Source organism: Macaca nemestrina, chromosome 1 (genome assembly GCF_043159975.1).
Source record: "Macaca nemestrina isolate mMacNem1 chromosome 1, mMacNem.hap1, whole genome shotgun sequence".
In the NCBI taxonomy this organism is placed as follows: Eukaryota; Metazoa; Chordata; class Mammalia; order Primates; family Cercopithecidae; genus Macaca; species Macaca nemestrina.
In genome coordinates, this window is record NC_092125.1 from 22,745,867 (window position 1) to 22,767,651 (window position 21,785).

The 21,785-nt window shown below is 40.3% G+C and overlaps 1 protein-coding gene across 12 annotated transcripts in view; it reads left to right on the top strand.

Annotated features, from left to right (window-relative positions):
- LOC105492953 (PBX homeobox 1) overlaps window positions 1–21,785 on the top strand; it is a 330,443-nt gene that overhangs the window by 183,307 nt on the left and 125,351 nt on the right. The window contains exon 1 of one of the 12 annotated variants that reach the window (XM_071074787.1): window positions 6,965–7,639. The exons of the other annotated variants lie outside the window; for them this stretch is intronic. Within the exon in view, the coding sequence (XP_070930888.1) occupies window positions 7,588–7,639 (52 nt within the window). The 5' untranslated portion in view covers window positions 6,965–7,587. Of the gene's footprint in view, window positions 1–6,964; window positions 7,640–21,785 lie in introns of those variants that run through there. 12 annotated transcript variants of the gene reach the window in all.

The following is a 21,785-nucleotide window of genomic DNA, read 5'->3' on the forward strand; positions in this document are numbered from 1 at the left end:
AACTTTTCACATCTGTCTATTAACTCATTATAGACTAAACTAGTTTAAGTGGTTAAATAAAATAATGAACTATTTCAAACCAAAATTTGACTCTAGTAGACAGTGCCTGCACAGTCATAGCAATCCAGTGGTCAAAGACTCAGTTCTGTCTTCAGGGAACTCACAATCTAGTAGCCAGACTTTATCCCTAATAGTAGGGAGCTGTGTTGCAAATAGGTCACCATATCAGAGTGAAGACCAGTTGATGGAAAAAGCAAACCGATGACTATCTTTGGTGATGGTGGGCTGAACCCCTCAAAGCTCAGAACCCACTGATAAGAGTTTGTGTGACAAGTAGTTAGTATATTTACTGAATACGTGCTTATGTGCCAGATACTGTGTTAGGTGTTGTGGGATACAAAGATGAATTCATTAATTAATTCACAAAATATCGAATGTGCATCTATTATGTGCCAGACATGTATAGACATTATCTTTGCTCTCAAGGAACTTGCATTTCGTGTATAAGACAGATATATGACACTGAACTCTTTTCAGTACTTAAAAATAAGTACTTTATAATGTAGATATTTGGCTTAATTCTATGGGAAGATAGAAAAAGGGGGTCTTATTCTGCCCATGGGATATTGATATTTGATCAACTGTTACTAGATGTGGAATTAAGATTTTGAGATTATTGAACTTTAAATACTGTTAAGTATGGCAGCCTGAGTAAAAATGTAAATACGGAAATCTTCCAAGAGCTAATAATTTATGTCTGTGTGAATGCTCATGTTTGTATTAATAAAGGTTTTATTTAGTAATTGATTTTCCCTGTCTGCCTTAGCACTATGTAGGATTAATAGTTTTGCCTATCCTAGATAAGGTATATATTGTGAAGCACATTTTCTAAAACATAAGCAAAGAAGTTGGCCCAGTAGTCCTTGTGGCTATTTGAGACTCATGAAGTGAAGGCAGCATTTGTGGGACATGAGGAAGAGATCTCTGGACTCATAGGGCCAGAAGGACTTTTTGGTAAAATTCCTTTTTCATATGATTCACATGTATGCCTTTATTATTTCAAAGAATGTTAGACAGATTTTCAAGAATATAAATTGCAATTTCTGTTAAGCAGCCTCCTCAAAGCAGCCAGAAAGGTCTTTTAAGTCAAATGTATTTCAGATCCAAGAGTGCAAGAACAATGGTACACTAGGTCTTATGGTCTTTTGGCCCTGCCATTTAAATATAATATCTGTACAAGAAAGTACCTACAGGACTAGTCTGTATATTCCTGTTGGCTGGCTGGTGGGAAGGTAGCTAACCTTTTGTTTCTTTCTTTTTTGGTACACTGCTCTAATAAATGGTAACAGTGCTTTAATAAGTCCCCCGGCCATCATCGTACTTATGATCTCTGGATGAAGACCACTGTGTGAGACTGGTATCCTAGAGGTTGGAGTGTGTGTGTGTGTGTGTGTGTGTGTGTGTGTTGCTTGATTTATAGACCACTGAAGCCCGATGAAGTACTAGGGTGAAAATCACCTACCTTTCCAGAGGAAAAAAAATGTCACCATCAATTCCAAGAGGGACTTGTAAACCCGAAGCTAACAGCCAATGGTTTCATTCTTTTAAGGTAGAATTTTTAAGAACATTTCTAGGCTTAACTCTATGCTATCTGGAACAATATAAATTTATGGGCAAAAAGAAAAGCTGAGAGTTGTGGTTTTCATGGGAGAACCAAACAAAAAATACCCATTATTGAAAGGCAGTCTTCCAGGAATTCTTGAAAAGAAAGGTAACCTTTCTTATTCATAGTGTCATTAGTTCTTGAGAAACTGCAGATTAGGGAAACCTGTAGGTATTTTATTCTATCTCAGGTAGGGAAAGAAAAGCCTTCAAAGGCTTTTGATGACAGGGTATCTGTATTACTTATGGATTGGAAGGCCCATCATGTATTTAATATCAAGGATCACAAAGGCAGGAGTGGTGGCTCACGCCTGTAATTCTGGCACTTTGTGAGGCCCAGACCATTGGATCCCTTAAGACCAGGAGTTCAAGACCAGCCTGGCCAACATGGCAAAACCCCATCTCTACTAAAAATACAAAAATTAGCCAGGCATAGTGGTGCACATCTGTAATTCCAGCTACTTGGGAGGCTGAGGCAGGAGAATTGCTTGAACCTGGGAGGCAGAGGTTGCAGTGAGCCAAAATCATGCCAGTGCACTCCAGCCTGGACCGCAGAGTAATACTCTATCTCAAAAACAAACAAACAAACAAAAAAGGATCACAAAACTTGGTTTTCAGTACAGTAGTGGATCCATTTTATGCCAAAAAGTAAGTACATAAATAAAAGACACATTGAGGCCAATATCTACGTTAGAACTCAGGTATCTACTTAAGGAAATTGCTATATAAAAACAGTCCATTTTTAGATAACCTTGTCCTAACCTCCGTCTGACTTAAAAAATGAAATTGGAGAGCAGCTGCTTGACCCAAAAAAGACCACATGAAGATCAATTTAACCAAATTTGGGCTTTTATTTAAATATCTACAGAATGGGGTTAATAGTCCTGGCCAGCTTGCTGCTTGAAAATGCTAGAGGCATGGCTTGTGAAAGTGACTGTAGAGCGGTTGACAGAGATGAATGTGAAATAGTAATGAATAACTTCATAACAGAGCAGAGATGTCATGGCTTTGCATACAGCTTTGACTCCAATAATACGATCCACTCTCCTGAAATGGGGTCAGTTCCCGACAAACAGCAGTGTAAGCCAGTGAAGAAGATTCCTACAGGGCCAGAAACAGTGATGGGGCAAAGCCAGAGAAACCCATCTAGCCTAAAGGGGGTGCCTGTAGTGGTATTTTAGCTATTGTATTCCTTCCGTACAAACACCCAATCAATGGCTACACAATAAGGTGACCATGATAATAGTAATATGTATTGCCATGATAACAGAATTGGTAATGATTCTATTGGACTGTTTCGTTCATCTCCTTTTCTCGGTGCAATCTTAGAATTTTGGTTGACTCTGACATGTTGAATTGTGTGTGTGTGTGTGTGTGTGTGTGTTTTAATTTTTTTCTTTCCATCTTTTTAAATAAGGCATCCTGAGGACTCAAGGATATAACACTCCTAGCCCTTAGATCCACTGGTTTGATCTTATTACTTGAAATTTACATTCTACTGCTACTGTTGGAAGTGATGTGTTTCCAGCACTCACTTCTGCATGGCACTATGCTGCACCCCTTAGAATTTATTAAGTGCTATTTAAGAGAAGGTGCATCATCTTTTATATATGTTTCCAAAATTGATTCTAAGGGAATCCAAAATTTTGTCAGACAGCTTACTAACACTGTATCAGTTAAAGTTAAGTCTCTCAGTCAAGCACATTAAAATAAAAAAGAAATGGTGGCCTAAACAAAGTCATGGAATAGAATTCCAGAGGTGGATCATTAGGGAACCAAAGGCCTTATAAAGGGGATTTTCTACCCATCACATCAATGTTCCAGGCAAAAAGGAAGGAAGGAGAAGACTAGAATGAGAATACTTCTCAACTGAGTTCTTTTAAGAAGCCTTCTTAAAACTCCAGTGTGACACTTCCACATATGTACAGTTATCCAGAACTTAGCCCTATGGCTACTTCTAGCTGTGAGGGGGGCTAAGAAATGTAATAACTTACCTGGGCATATTACTTGAATAAATTGGAGTTCTGTTTCCAAGGAGGAAAGGTAGAATGAATATTGGCTAGGTAACTAGAAGTCTGATGGGAACTTATGGACTCGATTGATTAGTCTTGATTATATCACTTCTACATTTGTCCCACAGCACCAGGAGATACACCAGGAGCTAGGGTCACATCAGAGCGTGATGGCATAATTTCAGGAGTATAAGAAGACACAGGCAAACTCTCCCCACATACTTGGTGATGGGAAGTGAAAGTCAGAAATTCAAAATCATGTGTCTGACTCAACAGGGGATTATGTTTCCTAGGTTTATTTCTAGCCTAATCTTGTAACTTTGGAGGAATTTCTCTTCTCTCTTCCATAGTTCTTTACTGCCTTACTGTGTTTGAATTGAGATACCAAAGAATTTCCAATCACAACATCTTAGATATGTCTAATGAGCAAATAATTATTGAACAGAATCCCCTCTTAACGGAAACAACAATAATACTCATGGTTATACTGACATTTTTGTAGCCTCCATAGGTACCCAGTGCAATTAAAATTCAAACGCCTCATTAGATCCTCTCAGAATCCTTTAAGACAGGGGTAGGGTCTCACTTGGGAGAACATCCTGATCTGGCGGGATCCCCTCTGCATCCCCAGTAGCTAGAAGAGTGCCTGACACAGAGTCGTTGCCCAGTAAATAGTTTCTCCGCACTTTCCCAGAGTCGTTGCCCAGTAAATAGTTTCTCCGCACTTTCCCATAGGCACTGTCTACTCAGGGACATAAGGGTCAATTCAAAAAAGACTGCAAACGTGGCCTCTGCTCTTAGAGACCTGTTGATCAGGAGATAGCAGATAGGTAAGTAATCTGAGGACATTTTATTCAGCAGCATAGGCAGAAGTTGTACATATGTCCCAAACCTTAGTTGAGCTATTTGGGCTCTAATCTTATCTAAGAAGACAGTGGTAGGGGTGATGGTGGGCGGGAAGAGAAAGGAGGGATTGCATCTTGGTTGATTGCCCATCACCTGCCAGACTCTAAGTCATGTAATACACCAAACTTACGAAGTAATATTTTTATTCTCTATAACAGACTTGCAAAGTACTGTTTCTATTTCCATTTTCAAAGATGGGGAAACTGAGTCAGAGAGCGGCAGAATGTTGCTGAAGGCCACATATCTAATGAGTGGCAAAGCCAATATTAAAATCCATATTTTTTCCCCTATGCCACATTGCCTCTCCAAGGAAAAATAGCAAAGCAGGAAGTTTAGACTCTATAGTGAAAAATAGATGGAAAGCATGGGCCACAGATTGAGCAATGGCCTGGAAATTAGAATTACTGAATTCTGTCTTTACTCAACACTGCCCTGGGACTTTTCTTTATCATCACAGACTGTGTATTAAAAGTCCTTTATAAAGGATGGAGCCCTATACAAGTGATATTTCATCTATATAACTGTTATAGATAGTAACAGTTTTATCTATACCTACATTTCTACCCTTATAAAATTGGGCTAATATTATTTTTTCACCAAAGTGCTATAATAGTATGTTGGAACGTGCTCAGAGAACCACAAATGATGAACCTTTTAAACATCCCTACTTGTCAAAGCAGGAACTCTGCAAAGTGATTTGAGGTCTTCTAATTGAGCTGCATCATCTAAATTTAAAGCACCCAAAGAAGGTAGTAGTAATAGTAACAATATCAGTTCAATAGTAATTAGTAATAAACCTAGTCAACCAGCTACAGGCTGGGCTAAAGCTTCTAAGCATTTTCTGCCAGAGAGAATTTACTCATGCTCTGAAGTGTCTAATAAGGACATTACACAGAGTTGAGAGCCCATCTGCGATAGGACTTTCCCAAGAGCCTTCAGAAAAGTCTCTTAATTCTGCTGTGTGCCTTCATATATGCATACATGACTGAACGTAACTGATATGACATTGCTGAGTACCATTCTCCTCCAAATACTCTTACTTCCCAATGCAGCCAGAATTAAATCATTGAGTCATGTGCCTATAGAGGATTATTCCTATTGGCCACCTCCATACATCGTAAATATCATGATCAAACAGTCACTGACCTGTTGCTCGCACTTGGCCCATGGCATCACCCAGAGAAGCATATGATTATTTTATAATAGAACATTAGTACATGTATATTTTTAAATGGCTATTCTAAGTACTTCAAAATAAAGTGTTAATTTTCCTTCAGCCAAAGAAAATCTAGAAAAGTCAGCTTTTAAGTTTCAAAGTATGTAGAAGTATGTTTCCTGTGTTTGGCATCTTGGTCATGCAAGAGGTTCAGTGCAGACGGTATAGGGTATAGTTATAGGAAGTACCTTACTTGCAAGTCTCAGTTGCTTAGCATGAAATTCATAGGTAAAAGTGCTAACAAGTAGTAAAATTGTAAATGCAATTTGAGAAAGCTATGGTAAATAGTTGTCTTTTTTTCCTAAACTATTCTTTTTTTTCTTTTTTATTTCTTCAAGATGGAGTCTTGCTCCGTTGCCCAGGCTGGAGTATAGTGGCACAATCTCAGCTCACTGCAACCTTCACCTCCCAGGTTCAAGTGAGTCTCTTGCCTCAGCCTTTCGAGTAGCTGGGATTACAGGCACGCGCCACCACGCCCGGCTAATTTTTGTATTCTTTAGTAGAGACGGGGTTTCACCACATTGGCCAGGCTGTTCTCAAACTCTTGACCTCATGTAGCCAGGCTGTTCTCAAACTCTTGACCTCGTGATCCGCCTGCCTCGGCCTCCCAAAGTGCTGGGATTACAGCCGTGAGCCACTGTGCCTGGCCCTTTCCTAAACTATTCTTATCTCAATTTTTTCAGCCCTCATTTTGATAACAGCAATTTTATATTGCTTTTGTGTGAATTATCTCCTATGTTTTACAGAGAATTCCAGTGGATTCTCATGGTTCCAGTGAGTGCATGGAGTAGGGCTGATGGGGTGCTGGCAGAAGAGCTATTACAAGATCCTGCTCTTCTTCTGACGTAGGGCCATTTGGGCCTCTTTTGCATATTGGCCTTCTTAGTAATCTTAAGAAAGGAGTTGACGCCAGCACTTTGGGAGGTCGAGGTGGGCGGATCACAAGGTCAGGAGATCAAGACCATCCTGGCTAACATGATGAAACCCCATCTCTACTAAAAATACAAAAAAAAAAAAAAATTAGCCAGGTGTGGTGGCGGGTGCCTGTAGTCCCAGCTACTTGGGAGGCTGAGGCAGGAGAATGGCGTGAACCCAGGAGGCGGAGCTTGCAGTGAGCTGAGATTATGCCACTCTACTCCAGCCTGGACAACAGAGTGAGACTCTGTCTCAAAAAAAAAAAAAAGGGAGTTCATGTTTCAGAAAACTCTTTTGAAAAATCACTGCATTTTTTCATTTATTCTCTCCAGAAATCTTTGAGGAGATATTGTTGTTCCCATTGTCCAGGTGAGGAACTGAGGCTTAAACACATTGAGTTTCCAGAGAGTACCTAACTCAAAATTTGCTGAGTACCAGCTCTAATTCTCATCTTCTGACTCTACCATTTGTGTTCTTACCACTAAATACTGCTAGTTCCTTTTTCCAAGTTTGAAATACCGGTAAATTTGAGAATGATCTTTTGTAAAAAATTGTCTTAGGCTGTAGAGAGTACTATGCTTGTAACTCTCCTACTTATGTAAATTTAGCATCTGTATATGTATGAATCATGTATATATATATACACACACACACACACACGCATGTATGTATTTTATATACATATTTGAAAGAGCAAAAAGGTAGACGGAAGCTATTCACAAAAGATAACTTTGGTCATGCTTACATTCTTGGCCTGTTATGGATGTAACATAACAGTGTGTTTTTGTATATTTTGTGTTCTGCTAGATAGACTTTAGGTTAGAACAGCCATTGACTTTGACCTTAAGGAAGTAACTGCATCTCTCTGCATCTTGAATGACCAGGGGCACACTGGAAATGAAAGTATTTGCCAGTTTCCACATGAAAAGTGAGTAAAGCAGGATTTTGCTTGCTGTCTCTTCGTAGGCTCAGGGTTATAGCAATTGTAAAATAATTAATAATCCTCTCATAGAAAAATTTGCTGGACTTTGATGATGCTTAAGTAATCTAGGACTGAACCTGAGATACTATGATACCACGGTAGTGGCTATCTATGCATTCACAGAGGAATTGTGTCTCGCCCTAGGGCATCCTGGAGCTAGACAGCGTTAGAATTTTGTTTAGATTGGAGGTTGAGAGCTAGAAGATGAAGGTTTACAAATTAGAACAGCAACGTTTTTTAATCCACCTCCTAACTATACACAGATCATGAGTACGCATTGTAAGTAAATGATGCGTGCCAAGCAGTTCATGAAAAGAGGTGTACCCACCGTTCTTACTCCAAAATGATCAAGTTTAGCCATTGTAATAAACAATATGGGCACGATTCAAGTTTTTGCTTTTAAGTTTTTGTTTGTCAAGCCACAGCTAATTATACAAGCAGACTAGCAGGATTTGAGATGCAAAGTGTTAAAACTAAGGTTGTATGTCGAATCCTTTATTAAAAAGTACATGATAAAGAAAGATCACGTCACACCATAAATTGTAATTGTACGATACAAAAGGTGTGTGTGTCTCCAGGGTACGTGGAGAGCCAGTTCACTGAGGTTCAACTGACTTTCCTCGCCTCACGTTTCCTGCTGGCTTCTAGAAGCAGTCATGTGGATCAGAGGCCAAGAGATAATTAAGTGGAAATAAGAACTCTATATCCGGCCTCTTTGGAAAGCGGTAGCAAATCCTCCTAATCAATTCTGATTCCTGCTGGCTTTGTTGCCTAAGGTCAGCTTAACAGTCATTAGAAGAGGTCACGGCAGGCTCTGTGATCTCTATCATCTAAGGTTAAATAATACGTCATTAAAAGGGTCAATCAGAAAAGAGCAGATTCTTTCCCTGTGATTCACATATTTTGCAGAAGCTTCTGGCTTGGAATTTCTATCACAAGTTTCAAATCTCACAGCAGAAATGTTTACACATTGCCGTTTGGCTGAATTCAAAGGAAGACTTCCTGGATCTCTAATGAGAATGAGAATTGTGGTCATGGGAAGCATATGGCCATGACATTCATCCATTACTCAAGATAAGATGAGGAGCAAGGTCAACACATTGCATCAGACCTCAAATGAAGATTGGAACATATCACCCTAACCACATGGGACTAGGATGGGATGAGCGTGGGGGCAGGAGCAGTGGTGTGTGATGGAGGGGTGGAAGAATCTTTCTCCACTCCAAGATGGGATCAAAAATGTAGGAGGCAGCCAAAAAGAGCAAGCTGACCACTCTTGATATATTTTTTCCACCTTGACATTGATAGGTAGACCTCACTCCCAGTTGGGAAACTTTCTAAGCCACCAAGAATAGGAAAAAAATCAACCTTTGAGATATTTTTCCTTGTCTTCATGATCAGGACAATACTAAAACATTACAGAAAGTTTGGAAAACAAAGGGGAAAAAATGCCGATAGCCCTGCCCTTCAAATATACAACTCATTGCATTTTTAGTAATGCCCCCTTTCAGTTTTTAATCTATTTGCATATATAATATATTAGCTAGCTAAAATTAGAACATAAACAATACATACCTTGCTTATTCACCTTATAACTTAAAATAATACAGAAATTTTCTGTTACTTTATTACTTTTTATAATTATTTTTAACAACTGCTTAATATTTCTCAGATAAAGTTTTAAGTGTTATTACCCTACAAATAGGTGAAAGTAATGATGAATAGCGTTTAGTATAGCCAGTCCTGGGTAGACACAGAAAGAAAATGATACATTTTTGTTTCTCTCCTCCTTCGAATTCTGCCAAATGCCACTCATCAGCAATATAACAGTGAAATAAAAATCCATATTCAAGTATTTGATTTGGAGTTGCTAGAGATTTTTGGTAGATTTAATTATTCACATGATTAACCCACTGTTACTCACAAGGCTTGGACTCTTTGGCCACAAAAAAACTTTTTAAAAGTACAGTAGCCAGGGGATGATTGGATGGGTGAGTGGATGGATGGATGGGAGGGAGAGCAAAAGGAAGAGAATGAATTTGTCATTGACCAAAGCACTGTGCATGGCTTAGGAGAACCATGGACCAAGCAGGCCCATACAGATGATCCACCCTGTCTGATGGTGATTACCAGCATCTGACAGATCAAGAGGATGTGGGAATGAGGGTTTGAATGAATACAGATATTCATTGCTTGAGCCCAGGAGTTTGAGACCAGCTGGGCAACATTAGTAAGACTGCATCTCTACACAAATAAAATAAAGTAAATTAGCTGGGCAAGGTGGCACATGCCTATAGTCCCAGCTACTTGGGAGGCTGAGGCAGAAGGATCACTTGAGCCCGGGAGTTCAAGGCTATGAACTATGTGAGGTATGATTATACTGCACATTAGCCCAGGTGACAGAGTGAGATCCTAGCTCCAAAAATTGGAAGAAAAAAAAAAGAGCTTTCAAACTGGGGGCTAGTTGGTTGTGTGTGTGTGTGTGTGTGTGTGTGTGTGTGTATGTATACATGCACATGTGCATTCCCTGAATGCTCATTGCTAACTGTGTGATGGCCTTTCTTACTAAAATGCATGTTTGTATGTCTTTGTGTATGTATGAAATATCTGAGAATATAGTATTTAGACCCCATTAGTGAGGGTAAAAATGTACAGATAAGCTCTATCATTTATGATTCTGATATGGCTACTGTCAAAATAACACACTATTTTGACAGTTGCTTTATCTTTACTCTCACTGACTACAATAAGAAACTAGTTTCTTAGCAACTAAAATAAATTATCAAACAAGAGCTTAAAAAATTTTTTTAAGCCCACAATAGAAAAAATAGACCCATAGTTGGTGTCTGGGCAAGCTATTCCTATTGAGTGGGAATGAAATTTATCTGAAACATTCTGAAACCCTTTGGCTGGTCCAGCTGCCCTTGGTTAGCACCAATGGGGGCAGAGACAGAAGTAGCTTTCAGGAGGCTTGGGGAAAATGTTCAGTGTTCTTTTTCTTCTTTGTTTCAGTGGCTTCTTTTTAAAAACCATTTCTTATGTTATATACTAGGCTAGAAAGTACTATAAGAACTAGTACATAAGATCTGGAACAGAAAGCCTGCATTCAGATTTGTCTTCACTGTGACTTGTAAGCAGTGGCTTATATATCAGTTAATTAGCCAGAATGATAGTGGTAGCGGCTGGGAAGCAAAAGAGAAATTTAGCTACTTCAGGCCTATTGTTTTATGTCTTTAAACATTTTGAAACCCCCTAAGGTAACAATTTTTAAATAGGGTCTAGGGATCCCCAACATTTTCAGGGAGACTATGAGGTCAAAAGTGTATTAATAATGATTTTAAGATGGTATTTGCAGGCCAGGTGCAGTGACTCACACCTGTAATCCCAGCACTTTGGGAGGCCGAGACGGGCAGATCACTTGAGGTCAGGAGTTCGAGATCAACCTGGTCAAGATGGTGAAACCCTGTCTCTACTAAAAGAACAAAATTAGCCAGGCATGGTGGCGCATGCCTGTAATCCCAGCTACTCGGGAATCTGAGGTGGGAGAATTGCTTGAGCCCAGGAGGTGGAGGTGGCAGTGAGCTGAGATCGCGCCACAGCACTCCAACCTGGGTGACAGAGTAAGACTCTGTCTCCAAAAAAAAAAAAAAAGGATGGTATTTGCTTTATTTACTCTCAGTCTTTTATGAATGTGTACAATGGAGTTTTCCACAGGCTTCATGTAATATTGTCACAGACTGAATGCAGAAACAGGAGAATCTGGCCATCTTCTTTTAAGTCAGACCTTAAAAAGATTTGTAAAAATGTAAAACTCACTCTTCTCACTAATATATTTGTTTCAAAAACATTTTTTATAGAGATGGGTTATTTATGTTCAAATGTAATGGGTTTATTGCCTTTTTTTTTTTTCTTAACAGAGTCTTGCTCTGTCGCACAGCCTAGAGTGCAATGGCACAATCTTGGCTCACTGCATCCTCCACCTCCCGGGTTCAAGTGATTCTCCTGCCTCGGCCTCCCGAGTAGCTGGGGTTACAGGCGCCTGCCACCATGCCTGGCTAATTTTTGTGTTTTTAGTAGAGACGGGGTTTCACCATGTTGGCCAGGCTGGTCTGGAACTCCTGACCTCATGATCCACCCGCCTCGGCCTCCCAAAGTGCTGGGATTTTAGGTGTGACTCACCTCGCCTGGCCAGTTTATTGCTTTTAAATGAATTAACATTTAAAAATTCCTTAGTCTCAAATTTCTGAATATTGATAGATATGACCTATATAAACAGAAGCTATTTGGAGTCCTCAATAGTTTTTAAGAGTGTAAAGGGTCTCAAGCCCAAAAGGTTTGAGAAACACTGCTTCTAAAAACTGGCTGCCTATGCCTGTGTGTGATTCATAGGTTTGGCAAAGTCACCAACACTATTTCCTTTCAAATGTCATGGGAGATTTTAACGTGGCTACCAAGAAACAAACAAGTAGAGATGTCAGACAGTTAATGTGTCCATTTAGACTCCTTTAAGGTGGGTGTGGGTGTGGGTGTGTGTGTGTGTCCGTGTCCTCAGTGCTTAGATATTCAGGTAGATAGACACTCAGCTCTTAAGAAAGGAATTCATTTCTACTCATAATTTGCTTCTGCTGGTGCCATGGCAAATGCAGTTCTGAGTAAAGTAGTCTGCGTGCATAGGTGCCACCCTACCAAATACTGTGAGCCAGATTGCCATTCTGGACCAATATCTGAGAAGGAAGACATAGGGGAGAATGCAGAATGTGGAAGGAAGAGAGGGGGGAATTGTTAATTAAGCTCTATTAAATATTAATTGAAATATAAATTTAAAACCTCACCAACTCCTGACAGTTATATAATCTAATTAAGTGGTAGGTCCTGTTGCCCCACGGTGTCTTTTGGTGTATTAGGGGAATAAAGTGATCTTCTGCTCATAAACACCATGAGGGCTTTATTAATCCAAGGCATTTGCCAATAAAGTAGATGGGAAAGGCGGCAATAATAGTAATTTTATGGAACATGGAAGAGTTGAAGGGGCAATTTTGATGTGGATAGGAATGCAGTGAATCAGCTGCAGTGATCCACATGGAATCTGCATGCTTTGGCCTGTCACTGGGGTAAGGAAGATGAAGTCCTTGTGTACCATTCCACATTTACATGTGTATTTTTTGCTCATGGAGAATGTATATTGAATCCCTGAGACCAGTTTTAATTTTATAAACTGCCTTTGGTGGGGAAAATGGTATGTCTGTGCATGTGTGTGTTTTAGAATGAAAGTTTCAAAAGAATATAACTTGGAAGGGTTATGGAGATGAATTTGATTTCTTACTAGCAAACATGAGTAAGCCTGTGTTTTGCAAATTTTCCAGCAACAGGGCTGTGGGAGAAGAGTAAAAACGATCTGAATCTTTTATCTGTGCTGCAAGAGAAAAGAGCCTCTACACTCTTTTCTGGCTCTCAGAAGTTCTTAATGGAAAGTTAAATAAAGTGCACAAGATTGTCTTTATTTTTTGTTTCTTTGAATTATTTTATAATTTTAAAAAAGTGCACAGCATGTAGTTCTGAGATGTTTTAGGTGGTGTAACTCAATTTAAAAAATAATTATCATGAGTTAAGTCAGCAACTCTTAGTCTTTATTTTTGACCAGGCTGTAGACGAATGCATCATTAATTTCTCTGCGTAAAATCAGGGTTATTTAATTCTCCTTGTTATCTTGTCTTTTGTTTGGGTTTTGGTAGTTGTTGTTTCACATTATCTTGCATCAAGATTTCGTTGTATCCCCTCATTTTATATTGCTATTGGTACATTAGTCCCCAAGTTTGTGAGATGCTATTTCAGTTTTAGAAAAGGAGTCCCTTGGAATTAAAAATGGATTTTGCAAGACCACCGTTGACTTCGTGCAGGTCGGCCAGACCCATTTGTGGGTAACAAAGCCCTTGCGTGGTTTTGACCTTTGATTTGTGGAAATGAGAGTGGCTCCTCCTCCCCAGGGCCACTGTGGCTAGCTGGGCTTGGGGGACGAGTGTAATAGAATTGTGTCATGGATTGCTCTGTTACTCCCCGTATGTTAGCAATTTTATTGTGGTCTCTTTTATTTCCTTTTCAATTTGGGCCCCAGCATTTTCCCAAAGGAGTGTGGATGAAGGCTCTCAGTGTTGGAAACGGTAATGATGCAGTTGAGCAGTTGCCGCACCTCTGAAGGTGGCAGGAGTAGCCTTGAAAGGCTCCTGAAAGGAGAGAGTTCTATTTAGTGTGGTGGAGAAGGGGTCAGTACTCTTGGTTGTCATTTAGTATGTATCTAGGAGAAGCGTGTTCCCTTGGTCACTGGAAAGCTGGGCTTGGGAAGATGTGTATGTATCTCGGCAAAGGTGGACTGAGCAGGTGGGGGACTTAGAGCCTGTCCTGATCTCTGGGTGATAGTGTGTGCCCACTGCCCTGCCGCCTATGTGCCCGGCTGGTGTGTGGAAGGGAACTCAGATCCATGTGCTCACGGGAAAAAGCAGAGGCTGGGCTCCTTTTGAGAACTTGGCAAAGGCTTCCCTGTTCACTTTAGAGTGCTTCTTTTCTTGAAGCCAGTGCTGGATCTTGGGTCTGTGCTGCTGACGTTTTAGAACATGAGAAAGAGCCGCAGTAGGAGCCAAGTATCTGCCAGACTGTGTCGGGAGAACCTTTATCATTTCTGTCAGATACATCACAACTCGCTTGTCTTACCATACATCTTCCTAAATGTGACAGAATATTCAGCTGTTATTAATTGAATACTCTCTAATTTAACTGCTTAGCGGGAGAAAGAGTGACTGGTTTGTTTCAACACGTAAAACTGGCATCAACCTGTATGTGGGTTTCAATGCTGTTGCATTGCAGGGACTGAAAAAGTGATTGTATAAGGAGAAGTGGTTACCCTACTTTTCAACAGGGTAGTTAAATTCAGTTTATTGTTCTAAAACAAAGGGGTGTGTGTATGTGTGTGTGCGTGCACGTGCGTGCATGTGTGTGTGTGAGAGAGAGAGATTAGGATAATACAGATCAGTTTATGGGCATGATATGCTTCATGATCTTTTGTGCTAAGTATGTTATAGGTGGTACTCCAGCTCCTCTGAAGTTTAGCTCACCTAGAAGTCGCAATGACACTGTGGTTTTTTTTTTTTTAAATCAAAAAGCTTAAAAGAATGAACTTGTTTTATCTTTATCTTTGTAATCAATAAAATGTAAATAAAGAGCCCTACAAATTTCTGCATAATATTGAATATGGTGCTAAGAATTAAAAGACATCTTGATGAAATAAATTAAATATTAAAATATAAGGAGCTAAGAATGAATTTTGAGAGTCTGCACACAACTGCTCTCTCCTTGGACCTTTGATGGAAGAACAAAAGTGAGTCAGCTGTCAGTTTCTCCAGCTACCCTAGAAAAGCAATAGAAGATTCCAATTCATTGATCTAGGAAGAATCTAGGCCATGAACTAGACATCCTGCTACACTTGTGGGTATTTTCGCTCTTGTTGCCCAGGTTGGAGTGCAAGGGCACAATCTCAACCTCCGTCTCCCAGTTGCAAGCGATTCTCCTGCCTCAGCCTCCCAAGTAGCTGGGATTAGAGCCATGCACCACCACGCCCAGCTAATTTTGTATTTTCAGTAGAGACGAGGTCTCCATGTTGGTCAGGCTGGTCTTGAACTCCTGACCTCAGGTGATCCACCCACCTCGGCCTCCCAAAGTGTTGAGATTACAGGCGTGAGCCACCATGCCCGGCCATTTACTTGTGGTTATTTTTAAAAGTGTACTTATGTATACATAATTCTGTTGTTGTTTTAAAAGAAGATAGAAAAATATGCTCGGTGCCAGAATGCCTCTAGGTTCATATACAGCATTTTTTTTTTTTTTAAAGAAATGAATTCAAAGCACAATAGTAAGTAGAAGTCTGACTTGGCTCTCAGCAGTGAGGTAAAGTGAAACAAAAGACAGTGTCCCCAACTCTGCCATGAAGGTCAGCAGAGTGTGATGTGGCACTTTGCAGAGATGGATGAGAGTTCCAAGGCTGAGAACAAGGAAGAGCATACCTGCAGTCCTTTCAATCGCCCATCATGGGACTATTAGCTTGAGTGTTCTGGAAAATATTATTACCCCCAGGGCGCCATGTAACTCCCTGGCTCCTGACGAGCTGCCAACATGGCTTTCTCTGGGCTGCAAAGTTGGAGCTCCCCTGGCAGGGTGCCAGGGTTTTAAGAAGGCTCTGGGGGCCCAAGGTAGCCTCCTGGTGCAAGTTAACATTCATTGTAAAACCCAATTCAGGAGAAAAAAAAAAAAACACCCTTCCCTTCCTTTCCCCTCTGCACAGAGCTAGCTGGCATACAAGTAATATCTGTGCTGGCACATTGCCCCTTATTTTAGGGGCTGGCTTTTGCTTTGGGATGGCATGGAGAAGGGGATTATTTGCACTGTAGCTTTTGATGTAAGCCATCATTGTCATATTATATGAATAGCACCGCATAGGGATGACTGAGCACAAAGACCAGTCCTCCATCCCTCCCTCACACTGCCCTATGTAACCCAAGTCCTTGTCACAAAAGGGCTGTCTGATTTTTTTTTTCCCTTTAAAATCTTATGGAAAATAGTGGCCTTCGTTGGAAACCTTAATTTTTAAAAAGCATCCTTTAATTTGGGCATTGCAAAACGTTAAACATTGGAAAAGTGGTTTTTTTCAGAGATAATTTACATGTTTGTACACAGAAATGCTGCACACATATGCTTATAATCATATTTATAATTTTCTTTGTTGCAATTTACAAAACGTACACTTGGTTATGAGGTCATAAGGTATCCTAACATTGCATACATAGTCATAGAAAAAAAAGGCAACACATAAATTTGGGTAATTCAGAATAGAAGCCTATATCATGAAAATACTAAAACCATAAAATCTACTTACTTGAGGAAAACTGATTTGAGAATATCTGGTACGTTTCTTAACTCACTAAGTTTAGTGTTTGTAAAACAAATAGAAGATAATGTTTTTAGTAGACTCTGGGTGTCCGTATACATATATGTAACTATACATATTTAGGCTTTATCATAACATTTGAATGGAGAATGCTTAATATAGTAATATAACAACATAGCAAAAATTCTAAACTTTAAATATATAATTCAAACAGTTGTTACAGGTAAAGTCCAGGTAAGGAGAAAAAATGTATTTATGAAGCAACTCATTGAATAACTCAGCATTCTTAGCTCGGTGATGCAATGGGAGTTGTAGGGAAGGGAGTTGAGAGTTGAGGAAGTAGAAGTGGTATTTAGTCATATTTCTGAAACTATTCTGGATTTTTTTTGTCAGGAGAAAGATGCAACAAATATTTATAGGGACCCCCCCTTTTTTTTTTTGCAAGAGGAGAACAGAGGACATAACAATGAACAAGAGAGAAGGTATCATTGCCCCCCATGGAAACTGGATTTTTATAAGAGAGACATATAAAAAATATTTTAGGGTTCAAGGATGTAACCTGATGGGGAACAGTGATATTTTTGAAAAGCTGATCATGACTTGTAAAGTTCAATTTCAGAGTACTGATGAGAAAAATCATGAAATATTATAAATTTTCTAATTAATATAACACCTGGAAATTTCTAAGTAAATGCCATTGGAAATTAATAATATTTGGTCCTAATGTTGAAGTTGTACCTATTCAACTCACTGAAGATTCATGTTTTCAGTTATTGTCTGAAGTTTGACCAAATAGGGAAAATCAAGGGGTTGCTTAAAAGAATGTTAGGTAGCAACCCCAAAGTAATGTTTTAGCTTTCTAAATACTGAAAGAGGTTTAAGGTTATCTTGTCCACCCTGTTAATCATATAAATTCTATTATCCCTTTAACATATCTAGCCAATGAAGTCAGTGTTTTCCATCTGCAGTCAATTGGGTATTGACAAGGAATAAGAAAGGATTTCTAAAATATATTTTTTTTCAAGCTCATTTTAGCTATTTTTTTTTTTAAATCTCTAAATCATGCTGTTACTATTTCGTCACCCAGCATGTTTCCATTAAGGCAATCACATTAGGTTGGGTTGACCCGGTAAAACTTTCCAAGGTTTATCAACCACCAGGCCAATTCAGACTGCAACTACAGCTATGTTCTCCTCTTTGGTGGGCTGGTCAAAGTGAACCTTTGGATCTGATAAGACCAAGTACGTACTCCCATGCGATAGTGTTTTCACTAAAACACTTTTAGTTTTATAATTTAGAATTGTACTTCATGGCGTTGGAGGTGATTAGACTTTTCCTGCAGATGGAACTATGTGTTGGATCTGATTTTTAGTTGGGCAGTAAACCTACCCAGAACCATCTACTTGACCAGTTTTATCCTTACCCACAGCCGCCTCATATTTCTACAGCACTTCATATTTCACAGTAATTTTCCCTCCTTGATCCTATGACTTCTATCCCCAGAAACCTGTGTTATTTTCATCCCTTACAGAATCACCGATCTGTGAGTGGAACGTTGTGTTCACAAAATACTGTTTTTTTGTTTTTTTGTTTTTTTGTTTTGAGACAGAGTCTCGCTCTGTCGCCCAGGCTGGAGTGCTGTGGCCGGATCTCAGCTCACTGCAAGCTCCGCCTCCCGGGTTCCCGCCATTCTCCTGCCTCAGCCTCCCGAGTAGCTGGGACTACAGGCGCCCGCCACCTCGCCCGGCTAGTTTTTTGTATTTTTTATTAGAGACGGGGTTTCACCGTGTTAGCCAGGATGGTCTCGATCTCCTGACCTCGTGATCCGCCCGTCTCGGCCTCCCAAAGTGCTGGGATTACAGGCTTGAGCCACCGCGCCCGGCCTCACAAAATACTGTTGATTATTTTACCACTTCAGTGGTCGTTTCAGACAACCACCTTTTTCTGTTCATGATTGCTTAAATATATCAGTGCATGGTGTCATGGGTTACAGCTAATAAAACTCCCACTCGAGTGACTGCAGCCTGGCTTGGTGGGAAGTGACATTGTGAGCTGCAGGCTGACTCTGAAGAGGCAGGTTTTAGATGTGCCCTGATGCCAGGGATTGATCTTGGCTCTGCAGACTGGAGGACATAGAGATGATGCGAGCATCCCTGCCTAATGATCCCTGGCAGAGGACGGGTGGAAGGTGACTTCCGGGGCCATGCTCAGGTGGAAGCCTGCCTGCCCTCACTGCCTTCTTACCCTGTCTCCATCACAACCTTTCCTATCCTTCCCAGTGACCAGCCAAGGGCAAGACAAGACTGCAAATTACCATCTAAAAGTATACTTGTCTCCTTCAAAGTATGAGAGTTAGATCACTTTTTTTTTTTTTTTTTTTTTTTCCTCTCTCATGCTCCTTTCATACCAACAGCCAACAAGCTGGAAACTAAAATCCCTTTTCCTTTCAACTTAGTCAGTTCCATAGCATGAGCTGAGTGCCTGTTGTGCTCACCTAGCATCATGCCTGGCACATAATGGGCACTCACTAAATACTCGCTGAATTACTAAATGCATGGAAGTTCCAGGATCCAATGAGAGGGATAAAGAAATGTAACGGAAAATTAAGGCAAGCAAAGGCAGGCAAAACAAACCCTCTGCCTAAAGGAGTCAGGAGACTGGCTGCCCTTGGAGACAGTAACTGTAAAGGGTTTGGCTGGGGCTGCTCGGTGCTGCTCATAATACTCTCTTGATCCCATGTCTGGAGACTGGGCTGCATGCATTATATGAAAATTCACTGTACAGCCATCATGTATGTATTTCTACTTAATATATTTTATCCTACTATCTAAAAAAAAAAAGACTTTAAAGGATACTGTTGGTTCTCAAGTACCTTAACAATCTTTTTGCAGATGAGAGTGGAAGGTGGGTGTAGAAACCAATATACAGGCAATGAATTAGGATCATTATTTGGCTGAACCCCCATATTCTAGTAACATGCTATGATTGCAGGGGGAAGAATGGCTCATTCTAAGCTCTGCCCTTATGTATGCCATTAACATAGATTCCCAGGGGGTGGGCCACCTTCTGAATGGAGGCCCCTAAATCTAATGCACAAGGAAGCCCAGACTCATTGCACCTGGGTGACACAGAATCCTGGGTGGCTGGTTCAGGAGCTTCATGTGCTGGCTCCCATTTATGATTTTTTTTTTCTTTTTTTAAAGAAAGAAACATAAGGAAAACATTTGCTTTGACATTGAATCCACCCCTACATGTCACAGTAATTGCAGGACCTAAAGGGGGAAAGAAAGTATCATTCCAATTTGGGGCCAACTGCCTTGACAATATTGTGTTAAACCTTCTGTAGTGGTAAAGCCAGGCTGCAGCGAGGTAACCCTGGCACAGGTGGACACTCAGGGGACACGGAGAGCTGGAGCTGGGAGACACTTCTGGAGCCAGGAGACTAAGGAGTGCAAAATTACCCTTTGGGGCACTCTCAGGGAAGACCCGTGCCTCCAGGCCCAGCACTTGGTTATGGCCTGTGCTCCTGACTCCTTAGGGGGCTTTGGCCATGAGCTAATCGGAGGCCCAGTTCACACAGTAAGAGATGACTGCTTGACCTCCACGTGGAGCCTAACTAGATCCCCCTAAAAACCACGGCCGTAAAGCTCTGTAGAGGTAGTGGCCTCTTCAAAGTCCCCAAGCACGCAGCCACATGTGCTTCCTCCTCCAGTCTCCGTGTGTCTGTAAAAGTTCAAATACTGAGTCAAGTTTATTGTTTCTATCTCGTTTATTTTAAGTATAGTTTTACACTTTATTATGTGCAGTGACATCTTAAATGGAGGCTGTCACTCCGTCTTGACTACTGCTCGGGGCTGGAGCCACTTACCATGTCACACATTCAGCAGCCCTGATTAACCGGATCAGAATGAGCAGCTCCAACTCCACCCTCCCCAAAATAGTGCCCCTTATTTATATGAAGCAAAATATGAGAACAACAGGATCCTGTATCTAAAGTGGGAAGGTTTCCAAGTTGAGGAAGTTTGGGGTAGCATTTCCCTCCCTTCCTCCCTCCCTCCCTTCTTCGATCCCTCCTTTCCTCCTTCCATCCTCCCCTCCCTCCCTCCCTTCTCTCTCTTCCTCCCTCTCTCCTTCTTTCCCTGCTTCCTTCCTTCGGATTTTTTAAAACATATTTTGTTATATATTCACTCTCTTTGAGAATAACACTTTGTTTGGTTAACTCCTGCCCCCCCAAAACAACAACAATAAAAAACACAATTTTTCAACTTTCTTTTCTTCTTCTCTCGTCTGTGGTTGCAAGTCAGTTTCTGTAGCCCTGTCATTATGTGAGGTGGCCTAGAGTAATTTGAATATTTCATTCTCCCGGCTGCTAATGCAGCATGCGTTACAGATGGTACTTGCTTCATCCTTCTGGACCTGGTTCAATTATAAATGAAAGTAGGGAGCTGAGATTTGTCTTTTTGTCTCTGCTTAGTTGGAATAACACAATAAAGCTTGATGGGTAAGAATTTCTCAAACTGCCTCTTTTTCACCTCGGACATTTCCCAATTAGATTGCTCCTTAGAGTACTTGGTTTGCACTCACATTTGAAGCCAAATGTATAATCATTGTTATTATTTTTGAATATTTTCTTTCCTCTCACTTGGAATAAGGCTGTATTCTAAAAGTATAAGCAACCTCTGTCTCCCCGACCACCACCCATCTTTTTCTTTTTACTTTCTATTTCTCATCAATTCTTAGCAGTGACTTCATTATTTATTCAAGAATCTTGAGTAAAACCACTTCCCTCCTCTATACCCTTAAAAGTACTGTCCCCTCACATCACACTACTTAGGGACACATTGGTGGTCAGGGAAAAGGTTTTTTCCTGACAGTAAGACGTGTCTGCTCAGCTCACTAAATCAATATATAAAAATAGAACACACGTGTAGAGCAAATTATGCAAATTTATGAGTATAATCTTATATGCACATATTTATTAGACACTAGTAGTATTTTTAATGTGTTTGTGTGGAGGAGGGTGTGTGCACACACATGCCAAAAGGCTTTGGGTTTGGTATGTTTTTGGACATTCTAAAAAATAAACATTAAACGTCATCTTTCATTGGGACATTATTCTTACGGTCATTTTATCAAGTTGTAAAGCTTGCTGTTTAGTTC